Genomic DNA, 22,398 nt, shown 5'->3' on the forward strand with positions numbered 1-22,398 from the left:
TGCATTGAGCTCCATCTGCCATGCTTCTGCCCATTTCATCACCCTGTCCAAGTCATCCTGAAGCCTGTAACCATCCTCATCACTATCTACTACTTTCCTAAGTTTTATGTCATCTGCAAACTTTATAATGCTGTTCCCTACACCCATTCCTAGGTTGTTTATAAAAAATTGAAAAGAGTAATGGACCCAAAACTGACCTTTGGGAGTCACCACTGCAAACTACCTCCCAGTCTGAAAAACACAAATCAACCATCATTACCCTTTGTTTCCTGTCACTGAGCCAATTTTGTATCCACACTGCCACTTTCCCCTTACTACCATGGGTTTCCATCTTCTTAATAAGCTTCCTGTGAGGCACTTTGTTGAATGCCTTCTGAAAGTCCATATATACATCTACTGCACTACCTTGATCATCCTTCTCTGTCACTTCATCAAAGAATTCAACCATGTTAGTCAGACACAATAAGCCTTTAACAAATCAACGTTGTGCTCCTTGATTAACCCATGCCTTTCCCTATGAAAATTTATTTTGTCCCTGATAATGGCTTCCAATAACGTCCCCACCATCGATGTTAGGCTGACTGGCCTGTCGTTTCCTGGTTTATCCCTCTCCCCTTTCGCTAAAAAGTGGTATAGCATTAGCAATCTTCCAGTCCTCAGACACAAATCCTGTATCCAATAAGGGGATTGAAAGATTATGACCAATGCCTCTGCTATTTCTACCTTTGCTTCCTTCAGCAGCCTAAGATGCGTTCCATCTGGACTAGATGATTTACACACTTTCATTAATGATAATCTTTTCAGTACTCTTCTCTATTATTATTCTGTCCATAACTTCCCTCTCCTCTTTTAGTGTAACTTTCACATCTTTTGTGAAGAAGGCTGCAAAGTACTTAATACTTTTGCCATGTCCTCTACCTCTAAATGAAGATATCCCTTTGGGTCCTTAATAGGCCCAACCTTTTCTCTCACAGTTCTGATGAAAGGTCACTGAGCACGAAATGTTAATTCTGTTTCTCTTGCCACAGATGCTGTCAGACCTGCTGAATATTTCCAGCATTTTCTGTTTCTTTTCTCATGCAAACCACTTACATTTTGTATGTTTATAATTTTTTTTTAGCGTTCAATTTAATGTTGCCAGCTAATCTTTTCTCCTAACCTTTCTTTGACTCAAGTATTAACTTTTTTAATTCCCTCCTGCACTTTCCATAAACTTTCCTGGTTATTAATTGAATCTTGCTCCTGACATTTGTCATAAGTTGCATTTTACTGTTTTATTTTAACTCTTATTTTCTTTGTCATTAGCTTTGGATGAACTATCTGTTCCCTTCAAAGTCTGTACCTGAGCTATCTCTTCCCTGAATGCCCTCCATTACTCTATTACTGCTTTACCCTGCAATCGCCTTTTCCAATCTATCTGTGCTAGATTCCTTCTTAAATCACTGAAATTAGCATTTCCCTTGTTGAGTATTTTTAGCCTCGATATTTTCTGGTCTCTTTCTATAATTGCTTTAATTATGCTAAGGTCACTGTTAGCTCGATGATCTCCTACTGTCACACATTTCACATGTCCTAAATCATTTCCAGAACCAGATCCAAAACTGTTACCTTCCTTGGTGGACTGGAGATACATTGACAGAGAAAGTTCTCCTATGAACATATCAGAAATTCTTCTCCTTCCCTAGCCTTAGCAACGTGTTTTTCCCGTCTATATTAGGGTAATTAAAGTCTCCTAATATAATTACTTTATTTTTGTTACATGCCTTTGAAATCCGCTGACAAATTCCTTCATCTATCTCCTTCTGGAGCTCTATAAAACACTCCTTGACAATGTAACAGCTCCCCTTTGTTCCTCAAATCAAGCCAAATAGATTCAGTCGAGAACCATCCAGTAAATCCTTTCTATTTAAAACTGCAGTATCATCCTTAATCAATGCTGTCACACCGCCTCCTCTTTTTCATTCTCTATCATCTCTGAATATTTGGTAACCAGAAATATTAAAAACCCACTCTGGCCTTGTTCGAATAATGTCTCTGTTCATGCAAACAGGTCATAATCCCATGTAGCAATTTGTGCCTGCAGCTCACCAATCTTATTAGTTACATTACAGACGTTGATGTACATACAATTTAATACCTCCTTCTACACTTTTGCTATTTTCCTCAATCTGGTTGCTCCGTTTTTTAGGATATTTCTAATGATATTGCTGTTTATATCTCCTTCCTGCACCACTACCGCAACCATGCATTCACCTGCACTATCTTCCTGTTTCTATACTTACTGGCACGTGGCATTGTGAGTAATCCTGAGATTATTACCTTTGAGATCCTGTTTTTTAATCTTTTTCCTAGCTCTTGAAACCCTGCCTGAAGGACCTCAACACTTTATCTACCCACATCATTGGTTCTAAAATGGACCACGACTTCTGGCTGTTCCTCTTCTCCTTGCAGAATTGTCATGGTCCTGTAGTTTTTTGGGGGGGATTATGCGATTTGCCTTTAAGGCTTGAAAGGGATCAGATTTGCTTTAAGAACCAGCAAGCCTCAGGAGTTATAGGAAGATGCATTTTCATTGCCTTAGAAACAGCCATTTGGAAACTGCGATTCAAACGGTGCATTCTCGATTCCATAGATACAGCCACTGGGAGTGAGTCTCATGCGATACATTTGTTACAATTCAGTTTTGAACTGGCTTTTAGTTGAAGACAGTTTGTTCTAACAGAACACACAGACAGAGACATACAGACACAGCTGGTGTTGGCATCGGAGGAAAGAGCTCTCAACCATTTAAACTGAAGGGATAAGATTTTAGTCTGTTTAATTATTATCCCTCAAAATTCTAAAAAAGTCAAGTTAAAACAGAGATCTCTGGTAGTTTAAATTGAAGAAAGGGAAGTTAGACTGTGACAATCTCTTATCCCTCAAAAACTCTAAAGTCAGATTGATTCTGTTGAAAGTGTTTGAAAGTCGTTAATTGTTGAAATTCGCTGGAGAAGGAAAGTATCACCTACTACTACTGGAGTTGGACAACATTGGCCGGAATTTTACGCCACCCCAACGGGTCGGATGGTGGCGTGGGGGCGGCGTAAAATTGAGCGGCAGGCTCCAGGAGGCCTACCTGCCCCGAATCCGCCTCTGGACAAGTTTACAGAGGTCAGGCAGGGGCGCGGGGGGTGGGAAACGGCCCACCCGCCCGAGGCCAATCAAGACCCTTAAGTGGCCACTTAACGGCCACTTAAGGGCCCTCGCCTGCCTCCACGGGTATTTTACCCATGGCAAGCGGGTGTGCTGGGGACGTGAAAGGCCGCCCAGCGATAGCTGCTGGCATTTCCACACCCCGGGGAGGGAAACATGGCACTTGGGCACAGGGTGCCCGATTGAGGGCCGCCCCCAACTCCCAACCCACCACCGGGATCCAAGACGCCCCCATGCCCCCAAATGACCACCCTAGCCTCACAAGGGCACCACCGATCCTCCTGGTGAGGCAACCCAAACTTACCCACTCTCTCGGGTCCATGGTGTCGGCTGGGCTGCAGTCCCAGCAGTGGCCACCGCTCCCGGTGGCGCTGCTGAGACTAAGAGCTGCCGGCCCGCTGATTGGCCGGCAGCTCACTGAGGTGGGACCTCCTCCCTCAAGTGGTTGGAAGTCCCACCTCGGGCCAATTAAAGCCTGGGGATCAGTAAAATACGGGACGGATCCCCAGGCTGGGCGGGAGCGGGTTCGTCACCGACATTTACGTCGGAGTCCGGCTCCCGTCCGCCCACTGTAAAATTCCGGCCATTCTGTGAGGACTTCAAGCAACATTCTGTGAGGACTTCAAGCAACCTTGGACTGTAAATTTGCAAGGACGCTAATTTTTTCTATTTTAAATGTTGTTTATATCTTCATAGTGTTTAAGAATTTAGTTCTTCTAATTAAAGAGTTAATTTGTTAATTTAAAGACACCTGGTTTGCTTAGCCTCATTCAGGGGTTAATAGATGGTACAATTTGGCTGGGTCTTTCTTTAATTTGGAAAGTTTAAAATGATATGTTAGGCGATCTGTGGAGCGACGGGATTGAATTAACAGTGCATTTCTCCCACCACAATCAGAATCGTATATTTTGATCGGAGGCTTTGACTGGAGCGTAACAGAATATCTTACACTTGCTCAGTGATAGCCTCAGTGGTACCAGGATGGCATCATACCATTCATGAATCACATTTGTGGTTACAGTAACAGCTGTCTATGCCCCTAACTATTGAAACCCCTATGACCACAGAATTTCTACTCTTACTTTTTCCCATGTGTCCAGTGAAATCTCCAGTGGTGTAGGGGGTTGATTCTTACTGCTTTCCTCCAAGGAGTTGTTACCCTCCCTGGTCTTCAAAACTGAAAACTGGTTAGCGAGTTCCACTGGCTTGGGAGATTCCTGCACTAGCTATATCTTTTTTCTACCCTGTCTGGTGGTTACCCATTTTCTCACCTCTTGCACTTTCTGTAGCTTTGGGGTGGCGATATCCTGGAAGGTACATGCATAAAGGGAGAAAAATTGCCTGCAGCGATAAAGTCCTGATGTCAGGACGTAAAGCATGTGGCATGGTCGCGTGCAGAAATAAAACAGAAATATTGTCGGGGTTGTCCAATCAATGGCTGGCAGGTGTGAAAGCCAGCCAGTTAGGCAGTATGGGCAGGGGGAAGTACCAGATCATGTCAAGCAGGCATCATATTTTAAAGGCCCCAGTAATCAATTAAAAGGCAAGTGCACCGAAGGACATTGAAAGGGAGGCCTGACAACTGGTGTGTTTGGGAGATGGGAGCACCAGAGCAAGGGTGGCACCCAGGCTTTCTGATGCCTCCCTGGAGGTGCTCCTCCAGGTGGCAGGGGCACAGAGAGAAGTACTTTTCCCTTGGGATGGGAGGAGAAAACCAGCTCGGGAGACAAAGAGGGGATGGCTAGAGATTGCGGAGATGAGCAGCTACGGGGTGATCCCATGTATGTGGCTGCAGTTCAGGAAGAGGATCGATGACCTGATGCGGTCTGGCAAAGTGAGTGCAGCGCATAACATTAAGCTCGCAGCCTTAAGTGTCACTAAAGATGAATATGCAATTGGAAAAGGGAGTACCCACCCAGTCAGAAGCAATGCCCAGGCAGCAGCATTGGCTGTCAAGATGCATTTTAGCCTCTCTGTGGAGGACACTGGTCTGTCAGAGTTGACCCTCGCACTCCCAGTACTGATTGGCCACATACAGCAGGCATTTCTGTGGTGCCGTGATGGACAGTGAGGCTGCATGTTTAGCAGCACTGTTAATTCAATCCCGTCGCTCCACAGATCGCCTAACATATGCATGGGCAAGTAACAATGTTAATTATGTGCCTGCTGTAGAAAAGAGCTCACAGAGCATGTCAGAGAAGAAGGACTGGTGGCAATGTGCCATACCTCGTGGTTTTGATGCCAATGGAAAAGAAGGCCATGGAGCTATGACTCCTGGAGGCAGGGCAGCCTGTCGCTGATGGTGAGGAGGGTGTAGAACCGCCAGACAGACAGTGAGTGCCCTAATGGGTGAGGGCAATATACCCTCTAGCAAGCAATAGGCATAGCGCTCATGTGGCCATCACTGGTCACATGGAGCTCGAGAGGATGAGTAGTCAGAAGGGCATGTTGAAACACGCAGTTCCTTCTCATTACTCTTTTCTCTCTCGCAGGTCAAGTAGAAGGAGATGCAGCTGCTGAGCCTGCAGGGCAATTTTTCACCTCCGAGAAGGAGACCTCAGAGGATGCAGCGTCACATCAAACATTAATTATTTAGACGTGAATATAGGAGGCATGATCAGTCAGTTTGCAGATGAGACGAAAATTGGTGGTGTCGTAAATAGTGAGGAGGAAAGCCTTAGATTACAAGTCGAAATAGATGGGCTGGTAAGATGGGCGGAGCAGTGGCAAATGGAATTTAATCCCGAGAAGTGTGAGGTGATGCATTTTGGGAGGACTAACAAGGCAAGGGAATATATAATGGATGGCAGGACTCCAGGAAGTATAGAGAGTCAGAGGGAGCTTGGTGTACTTGTCCATAGATCACTGAAGGCAGCAGCACAGATAGATAAGGTGATTAGGAAGGCACATGGGATACTTGCTTTTATTAGCCGAGGCATAGAATATAAGAGCAGGGAGGTTATGATGGAGCTGTATAAAACACTAGTTAGGCCACAGCTGGAGTACTGTGTACAGTTCTGGTCACCACACTTTAGGAAGGATGTGATTGCACCGGAGAGGGTGCAGAGGAGATTCACTAGGATGTTGCCTGAGTTGGAGCATTTCAGTTTTGAGGAGAGACTGGATAGGCTAGGGTTGTTTTCCTTAGAGCAGAGAAGGGGGGACCTGATTGAGGTATACAAAATTATGAGGGGCATTGATAGGATAGATAGGAAGAAACTTTATCCCTTAGCGGAGGGATCAGTAACCAGGGGGCATAGAGTTAAAGTAAGGGGCAGGAGGTTTTGAGGGGATTTGAGGAAAAAATGTTTTCGCCCAGAGGGTGGTTGGAATCTGGAACACGCTGCCTGAAGGGGTGGTAGAGGCAGGAACCCTCACAACATTTAAGAAGTATTTAGATGAGCACTTGAAACGCCATAGCATACAAGGCTACGGGCCGACTGCTGGAAAATGGGATTAGAATAGATAGGTGCTTAATGGCCGGCACAGACATGATGGGTTGAAGGGCCTGTTTCTGTGTTGTATAACTCTATGACTCTATGACATCATTCCTCCGCACTCTCCACCATCACAGATACGTCAGTGGGCAGTTGTGCGCGTGTAGGGGCACAATCTGGTGAGCACAGCACAGACACGTCCGAGCAGTTGGCGACCCACATGGAGAGCAGCATCTAGCATAGCACATAGTGGATGCCGGAGATGCACACAGACCTGCATCGCCTCCTCCATGAGCTCTGTGAAGGAATAGCTGGGTGACAGAGAGGTGGGAAGCTCTGAGTCATCGTTAGCTGCTCATGCTTCTCAGGTGAGCAGGGAGGGACAAGTGTTACCAAAAGGCTAAAGGAGCAGCTGCCTGAAGCACCTCGGGGCTCCTCCCAATGCGATCCTGGCATGGACAGTGGGTCTTCATCCCCTTTGACAGCAACACCAACGCCTCATGAAGCCGCAAGAGGCTACTCCTGCACAAGTGCAGGAGCTCTCCCGGCCACCCACCCCCCGCCCCCCCCCCCCCCCCACACCCTCCGCCATATTCTATGGCCCTGTAGGGCTCAGGCAACCAGAGGACAACCACCATGGCCATTGAAAGCCATGGAACAGAAGGAACAGAATGTGCATATAATGGATTCGAGCTGGCCTGCCATGGTAATCAATCCACTGATCTTTAAATTATTGAGACCCTGACCACTCAGACTCTGAACTCTAAAAATCTAAGAAACTGACATTAAGACACTGACCTATAAAATTCTAAGAAACTGACCCCTGAAAGACTGAGATACCAAAATAGTAAAATGCTATCTAAAGGCACTGGAAATTATATCTATCAATCTAAAACACAATACCATCAAGGGAATTGCAACAGTGAAAGATGAACAATTAAATAAAACAAACTAACACTTGTCTGTTACCCACAAATCTGCTTGCTCCATGGCAATGACGTCACTTCTAATTTATTTCTCAGACCTTCGCATTCATGCTCTGACTCTGAATGCTTACACTGACTCTCCCTGCTTTTATCTGTTGCCCCCTCGCACTGTTTCCCCTCAGGTTCACTCTCTCTGCTCTCACTCTGTCGTCGGTTCTCCCACTTATATCTGTTGTCCATTTGCACTGTTTCCCCTCAGGCTCACTCTATCCACTCTCCTGATACTTGATTTCCTGATGTACAATTTATGCAGGAAAAGGTACAGGGCCATTCCTTGTGGTTGGAGCACTGATCACTTAATGCCTCCTTCATTGAAATTACTGACACCCAGATGCACAAGTGTATAAACACATGGGAATACTGTGCTGGTGCAACCCACTAAAATTCTAATGACAAAATGATCCCATTTACTGAAGGGCACTGAAGATTGTGAATTAATATCAAAAATGATTTGTCTAGAATTCTGCAAGTCAATACCACCTTACAACTCTGATGACTACTAATGTGTTAATCCTCCAAGCCTGCATCAAAGTCATTAAGTCAATCTATAATGCATTCCTGCAGCATTGATGAGCCTACCTGGCAGAATAAAAAGTGAATGATTGAAGTAAAATATGTAAATTAATATTCTGAGAAAACATTATTGGCTGGTGCCAAATACACATCATGGAGCTCACCTGAAATCATCATAACTAATTATGCCAGTCCTGTTATGATCATGAGCTGCAAGCATCCTTTTTATTTCAAGGGAATGTAAATCACCAGTTGTTTTGAGCTTGGTCAGAATTATGCAAATATTGGCCTTTTGGTACTAGTACAAGAGAAATTAAACAAAAATAAAGTTGAGCTTAAATAATGGAAAAAAATAAAAGAATAAAAATACTGTGAACTAGTGTAAATTGCTGGCTATATTAGAAAATAAACATTAAATACATTTGTATTTTCTGTCCATTATTCCATTGGTTATTGCCTTAAATCAACAATTAAAGTAACGACATACGTTCCTTATGTGCTTTTCTGTTAATAGCACTAACAGTAATTTTGAGGCCTAGAAGCTCATGGCTGATATTATTATTTACGTATCATTCCCGATTCCTTTTCTTTTTATTTGTTCTTGGGATGTGAGCATTGCTGGCTAGGACAGGACTTATTGCCAATCCCTAATTGCCCTTGAGAAGGTGGTGCTGAGATGCTTTCTTGAACTGTTGCAGACCATGTGGTGTAGGTACATCCACAGTGCTGTTTTTTTTATTTTATTTTATTTTTTTTATTTAGAGATACAGCACTGAAACTGTTAGGTAGGAAGTTCCAGAATTTTGACCCAGCGACAGTGAAGGAACGGTGATATATTTCCAAGTTAGGATGGTGTGTGACTTGGAGGGGAACTTGCAGGTTGTGGTGTGCTCAATGCATCTGTTGCCCTTGTTCTTCGAGGTGGTAGAGGTCACGGGTTTGGAAGGTGCTGTTGAAGGAGCCTTGGAGAGTAGCTACAGTGAATTTTGTAGATGGTACACACTGCAGTTACTGTGCGCCGATGGTTGAGGGAGTGAATGGTTAGGGTGATGGATGGGCTGCTGATAAAGTAGGCTGCTTTGTTTTGGATGGTGTCCAGTTTCTTGAGTGTTATTGGAGCTGCACTCATCCAGGCAAGCAGACAGTATTCCATCATACCTCTGACTTGTGCCTTGAAGATGGTGAACAGGCTTTGGGGAGTTGGGAGATGAGTTACCACAGAATTCCCAGCCTCTGACCTGCTCTTGTAGCTATAGCATTTATATGCTGGTTCAGTTACGTTTATGGTAAATGGTAACCCCCAGAATGTTGATGGTGGGTTTGGGGGTGGGGGAATGTTCAGTGATGGTAATGCCATTGAATATCAAGGGGAGATGGTTAGATTCTCTCTTGTTGAAGATCATCATTTCCTGGCACTTGTGTGGTGCGACCGTTAGTTGCCATTTATCAGCCATAGCCTGAATATTGTCCAGGTCTTGCTGCATGCAAGTATCTGAGGAGTAGCGAATGGTGCTGAACCTATGCAATCACTTCTGACCTTATGTTGGAGGGAAGGTCATTGATAAAGCATCTGAACATGGTTGGGCCTAGGATACTAACCTCAGGAACTACTGCAGTGATACCCTGGAGCTGAGATGATTGGCTTTCAACAACCACAACCATCTTCTTTTGTGCTAGGTATGACTCCAACCAGTGGAGAGCTTTCCTCCAATTCCCATTGACCAATTTTGCTAGGGCTCTTTGATGCCACACTCAGTCAAATGCTGTCTTGATGTCAAGGGCAGTGACGCTTACCTCACCAATGGCATTCAGCTCTTTTGTCCATGCTTGGACTAAGGCTGTATTGAGGTCCGGAGCCGAGTGCCCCTGGCAGAAACCCCAAAGGGAGCATTGGTGAGCAGGTTGTTGCTGAGCAAGTGCTGCTTGGTAGCATGGTCAATAACATCTTCCATCACTTTGCTGATGATTCAGTGTATCCAATCATCCATTCGCACTCTCACGGACATACACTGTAGCACGGTAGCACCACAATGTCTTGCTGTATAAAGTTCTGGGGTGAGAGCATTACTGGTGCTGAAACATTAACGAGAACACTTGGGTCGCAATTTTCCGCCCCCCATGGGAGTGGGCTGGAGGTGGGTGGGGGGGTGTAAAATTGAATGGGAGGCAGGGTGTGCCATTCCCATCGCATTCCTGCCCAACCCAAGCCAATTAAGGCCCTTAATTAGCCAATTAATTGTCACTTAAGGGCCTCCTCCCACTGTCGCTGGTACACTAGTGGCAGGCAAGCGGCTCAGCACCTCAGGGGGCCGCCCAGTAAACCTGGCAGCCTTCTTGTGGGCTGCAGGAAGGCAACCCTCCTGATTGGGCACACTGTGCCCCACGGAAGGCCCCCCCATGGCAAATCCCAGCCCCACTGGAGCACCTCCCCATGCCCCCCCCCACCGACTGACCCACCCCGCCCACACACACAATTCAATTCTGGGGCTTCCTCCATTGCTGCTCCTCTCACTGAGTGCAGTCCCAGCAGTGGCCACCACTCCAGGTGGCACTGCTGGGACTGAGGAGCTTCCAGTTCGCTGATTGGCCAGCAGTTCTTAGAGGCGTGTCCTCCTGCCTTAGAGGGGTGGAAGTTCCGTCCAAGGCCAATTAAGGGCCTAGGTCACGTAAATTCATGCAGTGGCTTCCAGGCCCAGTGGAGGCAGGCTCGCCCCCCCATCTTTTTGGCCAGTGGGCAGGGCCTCCAGCCCGACATAAAATTCTGGCTTGGGTTTGAGCAATTTCCATCGCTTCTTTTGAATTAGTTCATGGGATGTGGGTGATACCGGCAAAGTCATCACTTATTTCCTATCCCTAATTGCCTTGACAAGGTGACGGTGAGGTGCCTTCTTGAATTGTAGGGACACCCACAGTGCTGTTAAGCAGCGAGTTCCACGATTTTGACCTCGTGACAGTGAAGGAATGGCGATTTATTCCCAAGCCAGTATAGTGTGCGAATTGGAAGGGAACTTGCAGTTGGTGGTGTTCCCATGTTATAGCTTGAAATAGCTTCTTCTTAGTTCCTTCAATCCTTTTAGCCTTCCTGCAATACGCTTGGGCTTATTTGCATACATGCATCCATCAGTCAGTGACACTATAGATGCGGGCTTTCTCTATTTACCTTGCTTTTTCTACTCTCAGCCTTGACGAATCTGGAAATTGGTTACTGATTTCTGCTGTTTTACAACTCATTTTCTGCTTCTGCTTTTGTTCCTATACTTGATTTTCACTGCCAGTTACTGGATCAGATCATTTGAAAATTTTCAAACCCCTGAGCTTTGCACCTTCCTGCCTGCACAGGCAGAGGAATTAGGGGGCAGGTGTGGCTCTTTCCTGGACATTCCACTCTATCCACTATTATTATGCAGGAGGAAGAATAGCACAGGGTGAAGGGAAGGAGAATGAGGCAGCATGCCGGTAGAATGCAGCCCACCAGATATTAGCACCCTAAAGAATTTACAGGCAGAATAGGTCCTTTGAGGACCTCTTTGGGGAGCTCTGCATCAGAAGGGTTCACTATTCAAATGCTGCATGTGGACATTTCTGTTACCTGCTGCAGGAAGATCTCAGGCCATGCTTGTCTGCCAGCACTCTGTGGCAATGAAGTCACCACTAGCATCAACTTTAACAGTTCAGGCTCCTTTTAGGGAGCCTCAAACAATTCTATGAGGTTGCTAGCTTCTCCAAGGTACATAGTGTTATCGATGGCACCCATGTTGCATTGAAGGCATCCTCATAGCTTCCCCTCACCTATGTTAACAGGAAGAAATTCCACTCTATGAACTTGCAAACAGTTTGTAATACTACTAAGAGGATCCTTCATGTCAACAACCAGTATGCAGAAAGCTGCCATGGCACCTTCATCCTCTGGCATTCAGCACTCCCAGATCCCTTCAAGAAAGAAAACCATATCATTGGATGGTTACTGGTGACAATTCATACTCCTTGCTGCCATGGCTGACGACCCTACACAGACTACCCAAAACACAAGCAGAAAAGAGGTACAACAAAGCACATACAGTTACCAGGCTTGTGATTGAGAGGACCATTGGCTATTGAAAGCGCAATTTTGCTGCCTAGATAGGACAGATGGTTTCTGCAGTATGTCTCCAGAATTACTGTGCCCTTCACAACTTTGCCTTCTAGGAAGGGTTTAACTTTGAGATGGCTGAAGAGGAGACGCTACCTCTGGAGGAACAGAGCTTCAGACTGTAGAACATCAGGACAGCATCCAGTCAGAGCAGTCATCGCTGACAATTGAATGGGGCATCAGAGATCAGATACCTTCTGGAATCTTCACTATGTGATTCAGTTTACCTGGACACCATACCTGACCTCCTTCTCCCCTATTTCTAATAATCATCATCAGATGTTGGGTGCACCTACACTGCAAGGACTGCAGCGGTTCAAGAAGGCGGTTCACCATCACATTCCCAAGGGCAATTAGGGGTGGGCAACAAATGCCAGCCTTGCCAGCGATGCCCACATCCCATGAAAGACTGTATGACTGTACTCTCCACAAATATAAAAAGCACAATATAAGTACACACTTTGATACAATATTGGTCAAGTTCCATAAAACAAGCCACCCTATTCATTTTTAACACTGAATTTCTCCTGGGTGCCTACATGTGTTTTCCATCACCTTTTCTACTGTTCCTTCTAAATACCACCTGAGGGCCAGGATTGAAGGAGATAATTGACTCCTCATGCTATATAGAGGGATCATGGGACTAAGGTGGCCTACGTATATGTCATTTTGGATCAAAGACGGCTGATATATTTTCATGTGGTAGAATGGGTATTGGTTTGAGGAACTCTCTCTTTATTTGGAAATAGGGGAGAAGGAGGTCAGGTATGGTGTCCAGGTAAACTGGCATGGAGCCTCCACTGGCAGCATCTTTGGAGGGTTCTCCTGGGCAACTTAATATCACCTCCCACACTCCACTACATGGTGCTATGAGGTGGGCGCTGTAGATTTAGCAATTGCTGCTGTGCTGAGGAAGAATGGGTGAGCTACATCTCCTTGGGATTAAGGATACAGATAAAGAAGTGGAAGGTAAATATGTTCCTCTTCAGAGCAAAAGTTCTTAAATTATGGTATTTGCAGACTTCAACTTTGTTTTAAATGTTCAGACCAAGCAGTTGCACATTACTAAAAAACTACTTTGTGTAAAGTTATTTCCAGGCAATCCATACTATTAAGATAGCAACAAGAAAATAAAGAGAAACCAAAGTAATGCATAACCTACTTCGTCTGCATTCTTTTCCATGTAACAGAAAGTATACTCATCAGCATCTACCAGCAAAAAGTAGTTCCCGTAGAGGCAGAGCTTAGCTCCAACGAACAGATCCTGCTGAGTAAAGTATTCAGATACTTCACTCTTAAAGACCTCCTGGCCAGGTATTTTTATTCGCCCTCTTTCCAAATATTTACCACCAGAAATACCTGTAGGAATAATACATTATTTTAAAACACCACATTTTAAAGATACACAATGTGTCAACCTTTAAAAACTGCTAATATAAATTTTTAATTACCAAACAACCAGGAGACATATTTAAAGAATGTCAATAAATAAAAGTTTTGAATCAAAAAGATGGCAAATGGCATTTACAACATTGAAGTCTAAACTAGGAAACAAAATTCAGTCCAAACCAGCAGACAAATCTGCCAGACTCAGTTGGTTCAGTATAGTAGAGGAACTGAAAACCAGACAAAGGGCAGATCCTTTCTGTGCCACGAAGAGGCTAAAATTCTGGCAGCCCAGCCCAGCAGGACTGACTGCAGGCACAGTTGTATTTCCAGGCTTCTCCAGCCCCCTCTGACTTGATCAGGGTAGTGTGCATGAGGAGTGATATACATAAAAGTATAAAGCTAAAAAAACGATTGGCTTGCAATGACTCGCATCACATCATGAACTGCAGTTAAAATTGAAGAGCAGCTATCTTCAGTAAAATTTTGACAAGAAAAGAAAGGTTTTGCTTCATTATCAAAAAATTCTGCTGTATTGAATATTGATTCCAATTTGATGTGTATTCAAACAGTGCCACAAATGTTACTTAATAATACAAATGAATAGTTCTGAAATTTCCTGTAAACTTAAATACAAGTTGATAGAAATTTGGAATCTCAACAGAAACAAGGCTGGATTCTCTTCCATGACAGGATCACCACTTCAAAACAAAATCACTGGACCTTAATTTCACAAACAGCAGTCCAAAAACACCCACTTGTGTGGAGGGAGGCAGTGGGAGGGCGGTGGGGAGGCTTAATGAGATTGAGAGGTGTTCACATTGGTTAGAGGGGGCACTCGGAATGGAAGACGCAAAGGCAATGAAGATACTGTTCCAGGTGACTGAATGGTGAGAGATGCCCTCAGATGAGCAGACTTAGAATCTCAGAAGTTAGACTTTTAAAAGATTACTTGACGAACATTAGACATAGACATGCAGTCAATGAGGATTCTGTTCCAGGTCAGAGACTAGGAATTCTGCAGCAAGTGCTGCATCTCCTGACTCCCCAAAGCCTTCCCACTGTCTACAAAACACAAGTCAGGAGTGTGATGAATACTCTCCACTTGCTTTGATGAGTGCAGTTCCAACAGCACTCAACACCATCCAGGACAAAGCAGCCCACTTGATTGGCACCCCATCCACCAGCTTAAACATTCATTCCCTGAATCGTTGGTACATCATTGTTGCAGTGTGTTATCAGTCCCTCAAAACGAAGATGACATCTGCCAGGCATTCATGATTTGTGTATCCTCAGGTGACTCAACAGGCCAATTCTGGAGCCACAGGTCTTTGGGCAGAGATGACAGAAGTTGCCCCGAAGAAGCGGGGGGGATCTCATGCCAGGGTTCTGCTCTCTCTCCTTCCATTTTTGTCACTTCTCCAGAGCAGTTTACGCGGTCAGTTTCTGGCTGTGTTGCGGCTTGTTGGATGAGGCACTGCCACATGGTACAGTTTGTGGAAAGTTCCTCTAACGCACCAATTTCAATTTTTCACCTATTCAATAAGGCTTTCAGAGTGTCCTCAAAATGTTTTCTCTGTCCTTGAAATCGGGTGCCATCTTTATGTTGTGAGAAGAGGGTCTGCTTTGGAGGCTGATTATTTGCAGTGTGTACCATCTACAAGATGCACTGCAACAACATGCCAAGGCTTTTTCACCAGAGTTCCCAAGTCTGTTACCTCTGCCACCTAGAAAGACAAGAGCAACTGGCGCGTGGGAACACAACCACCTCCAAGGTCCCCTCCAAGTCACACACTGACTTGGAACTGTTTCATCATTCCTTCATCGTCACTAGGTCAAAATCCTGGAACTCCTATAACAGCACTACGGGAGTACCTTCACCACAGACTGCAGCAGTTCAAGAAGGCATCTGGCCACCACCTTTTCAAGGGAAATTAGGGTTGGGCAATAAATTCTGGCCTTGATAGCAACACCCACATCCCATGAATGAATAAGATCAAAGCTGAGTTAGATGAATCCACTACTTGCATCTGTGGCACCATTTATATTATTTGTATATGCATGTGTGGATTATACTGTCTCTACTCCGCAAGTCTGAGTATAAAGCTACAGTGCATTTTTACCTGAGTTCAACACAGGAGGTTCAAAAATACTAATGGTGTCATCACTCAAAAAATATGAAAGCACAAATTTCCGTTCATCATTGACTTGATTGTCCACTATCAGCCTGGCACTGAACCGGAGAACATTGCTTTCCAGTCCCTGTCTAAAAAAAGATTATGTTACCAACCAGATACTGAAGTAATCATTATTTATTATATTTTATATTATATATTACAAATTACACAGGTGTGAACACAGAAGTGAGAGAGATGTATAGAGAGGAAAGCAAGAAAATTAGAAATGTTAAGAGGGGGTTCGAAAAAAAGACTGGTAGGTAGCATAAAGAGAACTAGTAAAGGGAAATTGGAAATGATTATTTAAAGGATAGAAATAATTGGTCATGAAAAGAGAAATCTCTTCATGAAGGACGATGAAATGAAAGAGAAACTTTAAAAACACCTTTCCTAGGTTTTAGCAGAAGTGCGCGGTAATGGTGATTACAAGTTACGAAAGGAGAAGGTGGACCAAATCCATAGGATAATTCCAGATAAGGAAATACTTTGAAATATTGGTGGAACTCAAAAGTGGCATGCATCCTAGAACGTTGAGAGAGATCAAAGAGGAATAACAGAGACCCAGAATTTTTCAAAGATTCCAGGATATAGAAATGGTGAAGGGAATGAAAGGTTGTCAATCTAAACACCTCTGTTCAGAAGGGACAAATCAGGTACCTGTAGACCACTCAACAAAATGTCAGTAGTAAGTAAGCTTCTAGAGGCCATTATATAGGATACAATTAGCTTAGTTTAGTTTAGTTTAGTGATACAGCACTGAAACAGGCCCTTCGGCCCACCGAGTCTGTGCTGACCATCAACCACCCATTTATACTAATCCTACACTAATTCCATATTCCTACCACATCCCCACCTGTCCCTATATTTCCCTACCACCTACCTATACTAGGGGCAATTATTAATGGCCAATTTACCTATCAACCTGCAAGTCTTTGGCATGTGGGAGGAAACCGGAGCACCCGGAGGAAACCCACGCAGACACAGGGAGAACTTGCAAACTCCACACAGGCAGTAACTGGATTTGAACCCAGGTTGCTGGAGCTGTGAGGCTGCGGTGCTAACCACTGCACCACTGTGCCACCCCAATTAATATTCAGCTACAAAGACATATGTTATTTAATGAAAGCTAGCACAGGTTTGTAAAAGGCAAGTCATGTCTGATAACTTTAATAGAATTCTTTGAGCAAAAACAGAGTATACCGATTAAGGAAATGCAGAAATTCATATATTGTGTATATGAATTTTCAAAAGCTGCTTGATAAGATGGTGAAAGGGTTGCTTTTTGATAAAATTGAGGTACTGGGCATCAAAGGGAATATGGTAGCAAGGATAGGAAGTTGGTTAATGAATACAAAACAAAGAGGCATGGCTAATTGATGCTTTTTAGACTAGTCGAATGCAAACAGATAGGCCTAGGCACCTGTCTTTTCAGCATAAAAGCGAATGCCTAAGTGTCCAATATGGCAGGCAACATGCTCATGTGCATTCTGCGTTGGAAGCTGCCACCCTCAATGTTGGTAAAGGCTTCTCCATAGGCATCTGCCTGAAACAGGCATTCTATCCTTTTCATTCATAAATAGTGGGCCTTGCACCTGTTTGAGGCTTCCTTTGTTCATGTTGATGGCGGGACTGATGTATGAGGAGAGATTGAGTTGGTTAGGATTATATTCGCTGGAGTTCAGAAGAGTGAGGGGGGATCTCATAGAAAACTATAAAATTCTAACAGGACTTGACAGGGTAGATGCAGGAAGGATGTTCCGCTGGTGGGGGAGTCCAGAACCAGGGGTCATAGTCTAAGGATCTGGGGTAAACCTTTCAGGACTGAGATGAGGAGAAATTACTTCACCCAAAGAGTGGTGAGCCTGTGGAATTCACTACCACAGAAAGCAGTTGAGGCCAAAATATTGTATGTTTTCAAGAAGAAGTTAGATATAGCTCTTGGGGCAAAAGGGATCAAAGGATATGGGGCAAAAGCAGGAACTGGTTACTGAGTTGGATGATCTGCCATGATCATAATGAATGGCGGAGCAGGCTCCAAGGGCCGAATGGCCTACTCCTGCTCCTATTTTCTATGTTTCTATGTATGACCATAGTATGCGCCGGGAATGGGGATTATGGCTCGATTCAGGCACAATCCAATTTCTAGACCATAGTGCCCTTAATTTCCACAATTAACATCCAGTCCCCTGCCCTCTTATAGTTGTGTTAGATCTCAGTAGAAGAGCAGGATGATTGGATGGCCTTTTTCATTCTTACTCTTTTTTTTACATACTTTACTCAGTAATAGGTTCACAAGACCAAAAAGTAACTGCAGATGCAGAAAGCCATTTGATTTGGCAAATACTTATTCCATTCACCTAGAAAAACCCTAACATCCCTTCATTGCAGCACACAATTCTTATTTAAATTGTTCTGGTTACTGGCATTGTTGAAAAATATATGGGGCATTAAAGTGGGGAATAAACTCCAAAACTAGAAAATAGGAAGAAAAAAATGTGGGGGTAAAATTTGTTTATGTAGCGTCACTTCATTGATATCATTGAAGAACGCCTGCTGGCCGTGCAGGTAATGGTCCACGTCGCTGTCTGCCCCCGGGGAATCAATGTAGTCTGTGTCGCGCTGCTTCAAATGATTTTTTTCCTCTAGGTGTTTAAGATTTATATGAACATTATATAATTCACCATCAATAAAAGCTCAGTATTCTGAGGTCTGACATTATTTTCATTATCATCCAGTGATAGCAAAGAAAATAAATGTTTGCAAGAGCAGAAGTTTAAAAAGTTCAATTTTTTTATAAAAGGGATTGAACAGGTAGCAGACATAAGCAGGAGTTCAGTTGTGCGCTGCAAATGATGAAAAATCCACTTAGTGTTCATGATGCCATCTGAAACCCTCCAATGGACAACAATCTTGTATCCTTCATTTACTCTCACAGCATCTGGCTTACCTGTCCTTCTCCATGAATTTCATTATATTATATTTCGGAGCTTTAGGTACCAGGCTCAGGGTAGAATTGAGGGAGTCCTCCTCCGATCCAAAGCCATTGTATGGAGGGATTTGCCTTTCAACTTTAGTGGTTGGTTTTGACTTGTATTTGACTGGTGTGAAGTCCACTGTTAAATTAACAAAATGAAGTATAGTTGCCTGATTATTACAATTTGAAAAACAATTGTGTGGTTCATTTAATAACATTAAACATATAAAACATTTTACAACCAATATTACAGATTCTTTCAGTACAAGATGGTAGAAAAACCTTTGTTTCTAATCATAATTTGATTGCTTAAAAATTTTGTGGATAATTCATAGATCGCAAAGTTCAATTTCCAATAAACTACACAAATTAGTCTTTAGACAAAGTTTGTCAGCATGGGCCAGAATTTTTCATTGGGTGGGAGGCCCCGCCCACCAGCCAAAAAGTTGGTGGCGAGCCCACCTCCACCTGGCCTGAGGAGCCAGGCCGGGATTTTTGCTCCCCAGTCCCTTAATTGGTCTTGGGTGGGACTGCCGCCTCCTTAAGGCAGGAAGTCCCGCCTAATGGAGCTGCCAGCCGATCAGCGGGCTGTCAGCTCTTAGTCCCAGCAGTACCACTGGGAGCAATGGCGACTGCTGGGATTACACCCAGCCATCGCAAGCATCGTGAAAGATGGCCCTGGAAGACAGCTACATTTTTAGGGCCTCGCCAGGGCCCATCACCAGGCCCTGGCAGGGCAAGGGTTCAATTAGGGTGGCAGGGTGATTGTTGTATGTTGGGGGCAGTTGGGGCTTTGGGGTCAGCCCTCTGTGGGTGCCTGATCAGGAGAGACCCCCCCACCCCCAGCCCACAAGAAGGCTGCTTGGTTTTACCAGGTGGGGTTCTTGAGGCTTTTGCTGTCCAGCCGCTGCGGGTAAAATACCCGCAGCGCCGGGAGGAGGTCCTTAAGTGGCAGTTAATTGGTCACTTAAGGGTCTTGATGGCCTGGGGTGGGCGGGCTGTATCTCGCCGCTACCTCCTTGCGTAAAATTACAGCGGTGGCAGGAGGGGGCCAAGAACAGCCACCCACTCAATTTTACGCACCCCACCACCCACCCTGCCTCCCCCACCACCAGCCCACTCGATTGGGGGCCATAAAATTCCAGCCATGGTTTCCTCCAGATCCAGTTAAAGAATCTAAAACAAAGTGCCACAAATTCACATGGATTCTGAGTTTGTCCATTTTTTAAATTCTTGTACCATGTATTAAAATGAGGTAGCTGTGTTACTAATTTATTGCTGCATAAATATGTGCTGATTACTTCCAATGGATAGTATATTAAGGAATACCAATAAAACTCAGTTTAAGTAATCTGTAGTTTCACCCAGGTGTGTAAGCTACAAGCTGTAAATTGTACACACTCCTTCCAAATCATTCCCATTCACACATTAGTGTGCACTTTCCTTGGCGGACAATCTAGGAGCAACCCAACAAAATTATGTTGAATTTTACATTTTCATATGGTTGAAAATGCATTTGCCCCAAAATCCTTTGGCTTCTGGATTGCACTCAACTATACGATCTAGCACTGACCCCATCAATGTTTGCAGAATCAGCAGGAGGGTATTCCACTTGCATGGGTTGGTGGGTGCATCCTTCAGGCTGCTGGAAATTCCAGCACTTACCTATGCAGGGTGACAGGTATGGGTAGAGGAAGGATGGGGACGGTTGGGCGAAAGAAGGGTTCCCATTCTCCCTTCCAACTCTACCAACAGTCCTATCAGCCCCTGATCAGCAGGAGTCAATCAGCCAAAAAAACACTTATAAAACATTTTAAATTCTTCAGAGGTCCAGGCCGCTTGTCTGGCCTACATCCTATTAGTGGAGTCCACATAGGTTTCCAGCAGCTTGAAGGATGCACCCACCACTGCAAATGGAATACCCTCCTTCTGATTACGCAAACATTGATGGAGTCAATGTTAGACGGCACAGTCCCCTGACCATCTTTTGTTTTTGAAAGGGAGGATGGAAGTCCCAACAATTATAAAGGTTGCAGGCCCCATTAACAATTGCTCCCTTTACATTTCGCAGCGCTTTGCAATAATATGTCACTGAAACATTACATAAGGAAATAAAAGGACTTCTGGTGATGTCCCAACCCAGTTAGCTGCTTTACAACAAAAGTTCTAGACCATAAGAAAACAGCAGGCAAAATGAAGATTCAACCTCTCACAAGTCATGTTGCCCAGGAAAACCACCAAGTATGTAAATACCCAAAAACCCAAGTAGTGACTTCCAAACATACACTTTTGGCCTGACCAAAAGATGCCTTGGAAAACTTCCCTCAGCCTCTCCAGGTAGCCCTCCATACAAGTCAGCAGGATCACAATAACTACTCAGCACGTCTTGCAGCATAGGTGGACAGAGAAACAGAGCTATTTTTTTCAGGTCTGTCAGATGTTGCCAGGCCTGGTGAGTATTTACAGCACTTTCTGTTTTTATTTCAGATTTCTAGCATCTGCAGTATTTTGCTTTGGTCTCATAATGACGATTAATCTATTTTTTTCTCGTACCGCAGCTGGTTGCCCGAAATACTTAAGGAGTTTTCTGTGGCGTCAGCAAAAGAACTAGCTGTAGAATTAATCCTTCCTGCCAACCCGCCTGCTGCAGCTTGTCCCAACACTGCTGTTTTTGTTTAAAATGGAGTCCCATCGCCATAAAAGTGCACACTTGTACTGGCATTTCAAACAAGACTTCAAAATTCTTATTGCTATGGGCCTCATGATATCTGTTGTCTCCCTGTATGTACAGAAGCCTTCTTGGAGTCATGATCTAGACCTGATAGATGTATGGCAAATAAAAAACAAAAAATTGCAAACGTTGGAAATCAGAAACCAAAGCAAAAATACTGGAAGCACACAGTCAACATTTGTGAAGAGCACACTTAAGTCAATGTTTCAAGGTTCAACTTCTTCTGTTCTGAAGAAGTACGAGAACTCACACCCTTTTGACAGCATTTTTAAATGCTACAATATTTTGATCCAGCAGTTGTATGCAGATAGTTTGTGTTATAGTGAGTTTTGATGAGGTTTCATATTTGGTTGGGACCCCTGGGAACAGGCCCTGTAGGCCCTTGTATTAATTCACGCCTGCTCCTCAGGTCCTGTCCCCCACTCTTTCAAACCGATCCTCATCCGCAAAAAATCCACGCTCGACCCCTGTGTCCTTGAGGTCTTGTACCCCTACTCCAACCCCCTTTCCTCCCCAAAGTCCTTGAACATGTTGTCACTTCCCAAATCCGTGTCCATCTTTCCTACAACTTCCCAATTTAATCTCTCCAATCAAGTTTCCGCCCCATTATGACACTGAAATGGCCTTAATTAAAGTTACAAATGACATCCTATACGACTGTGACCATGGTACATTATCCTTTCTTGTCCTCCTGACCTCTCTGCAGCTTTTGACCTGGTGAACAACACAATTGGTTTTGAGGCTTTTTTTAAAAAAAAACATTCAACCACAAAACCAGCAATCTTGTCTTACTGCTTATGAGATACATAAATTGAAACAATCTTGTGTTCTATTTGCACAGTAACTAATGATTTCTTCAACTCAATCAGG

General features: G+C 44.2%; 1 protein-coding gene across 2 annotated transcripts in view; it reads right to left on the reverse strand.

The window, feature by feature from the left end:
- Positions 1-22,398, reverse strand: part of efhc2 (EF-hand domain (C-terminal) containing 2) — a 164,472-nt gene that overhangs the window by 38,959 nt on the left and 103,115 nt on the right. For both annotated transcript variants that reach the window (XM_068039907.1, XM_068039906.1), the window contains 4 exons: positions 18,771-18,936; positions 15,770-15,912; positions 13,423-13,619; positions 8,296-8,429 (listed from right to left, as the gene is read on the reverse strand). In XM_068039907.1, the coding sequence (XP_067896008.1) occupies positions 8,296-8,429; positions 13,423-13,619; positions 15,770-15,912; positions 18,771-18,936 (640 nt within the window). The remainder of the gene's footprint in view (positions 1-8,295; positions 8,430-13,422; positions 13,620-15,769; positions 15,913-18,770; positions 18,937-22,398) is intronic.

Source organism: Heterodontus francisci, chromosome 10 (assembly GCF_036365525.1).
Source record: "Heterodontus francisci isolate sHetFra1 chromosome 10, sHetFra1.hap1, whole genome shotgun sequence".
Classification (NCBI taxonomy): Eukaryota; Metazoa; Chordata; class Chondrichthyes; order Heterodontiformes; family Heterodontidae; genus Heterodontus; species Heterodontus francisci.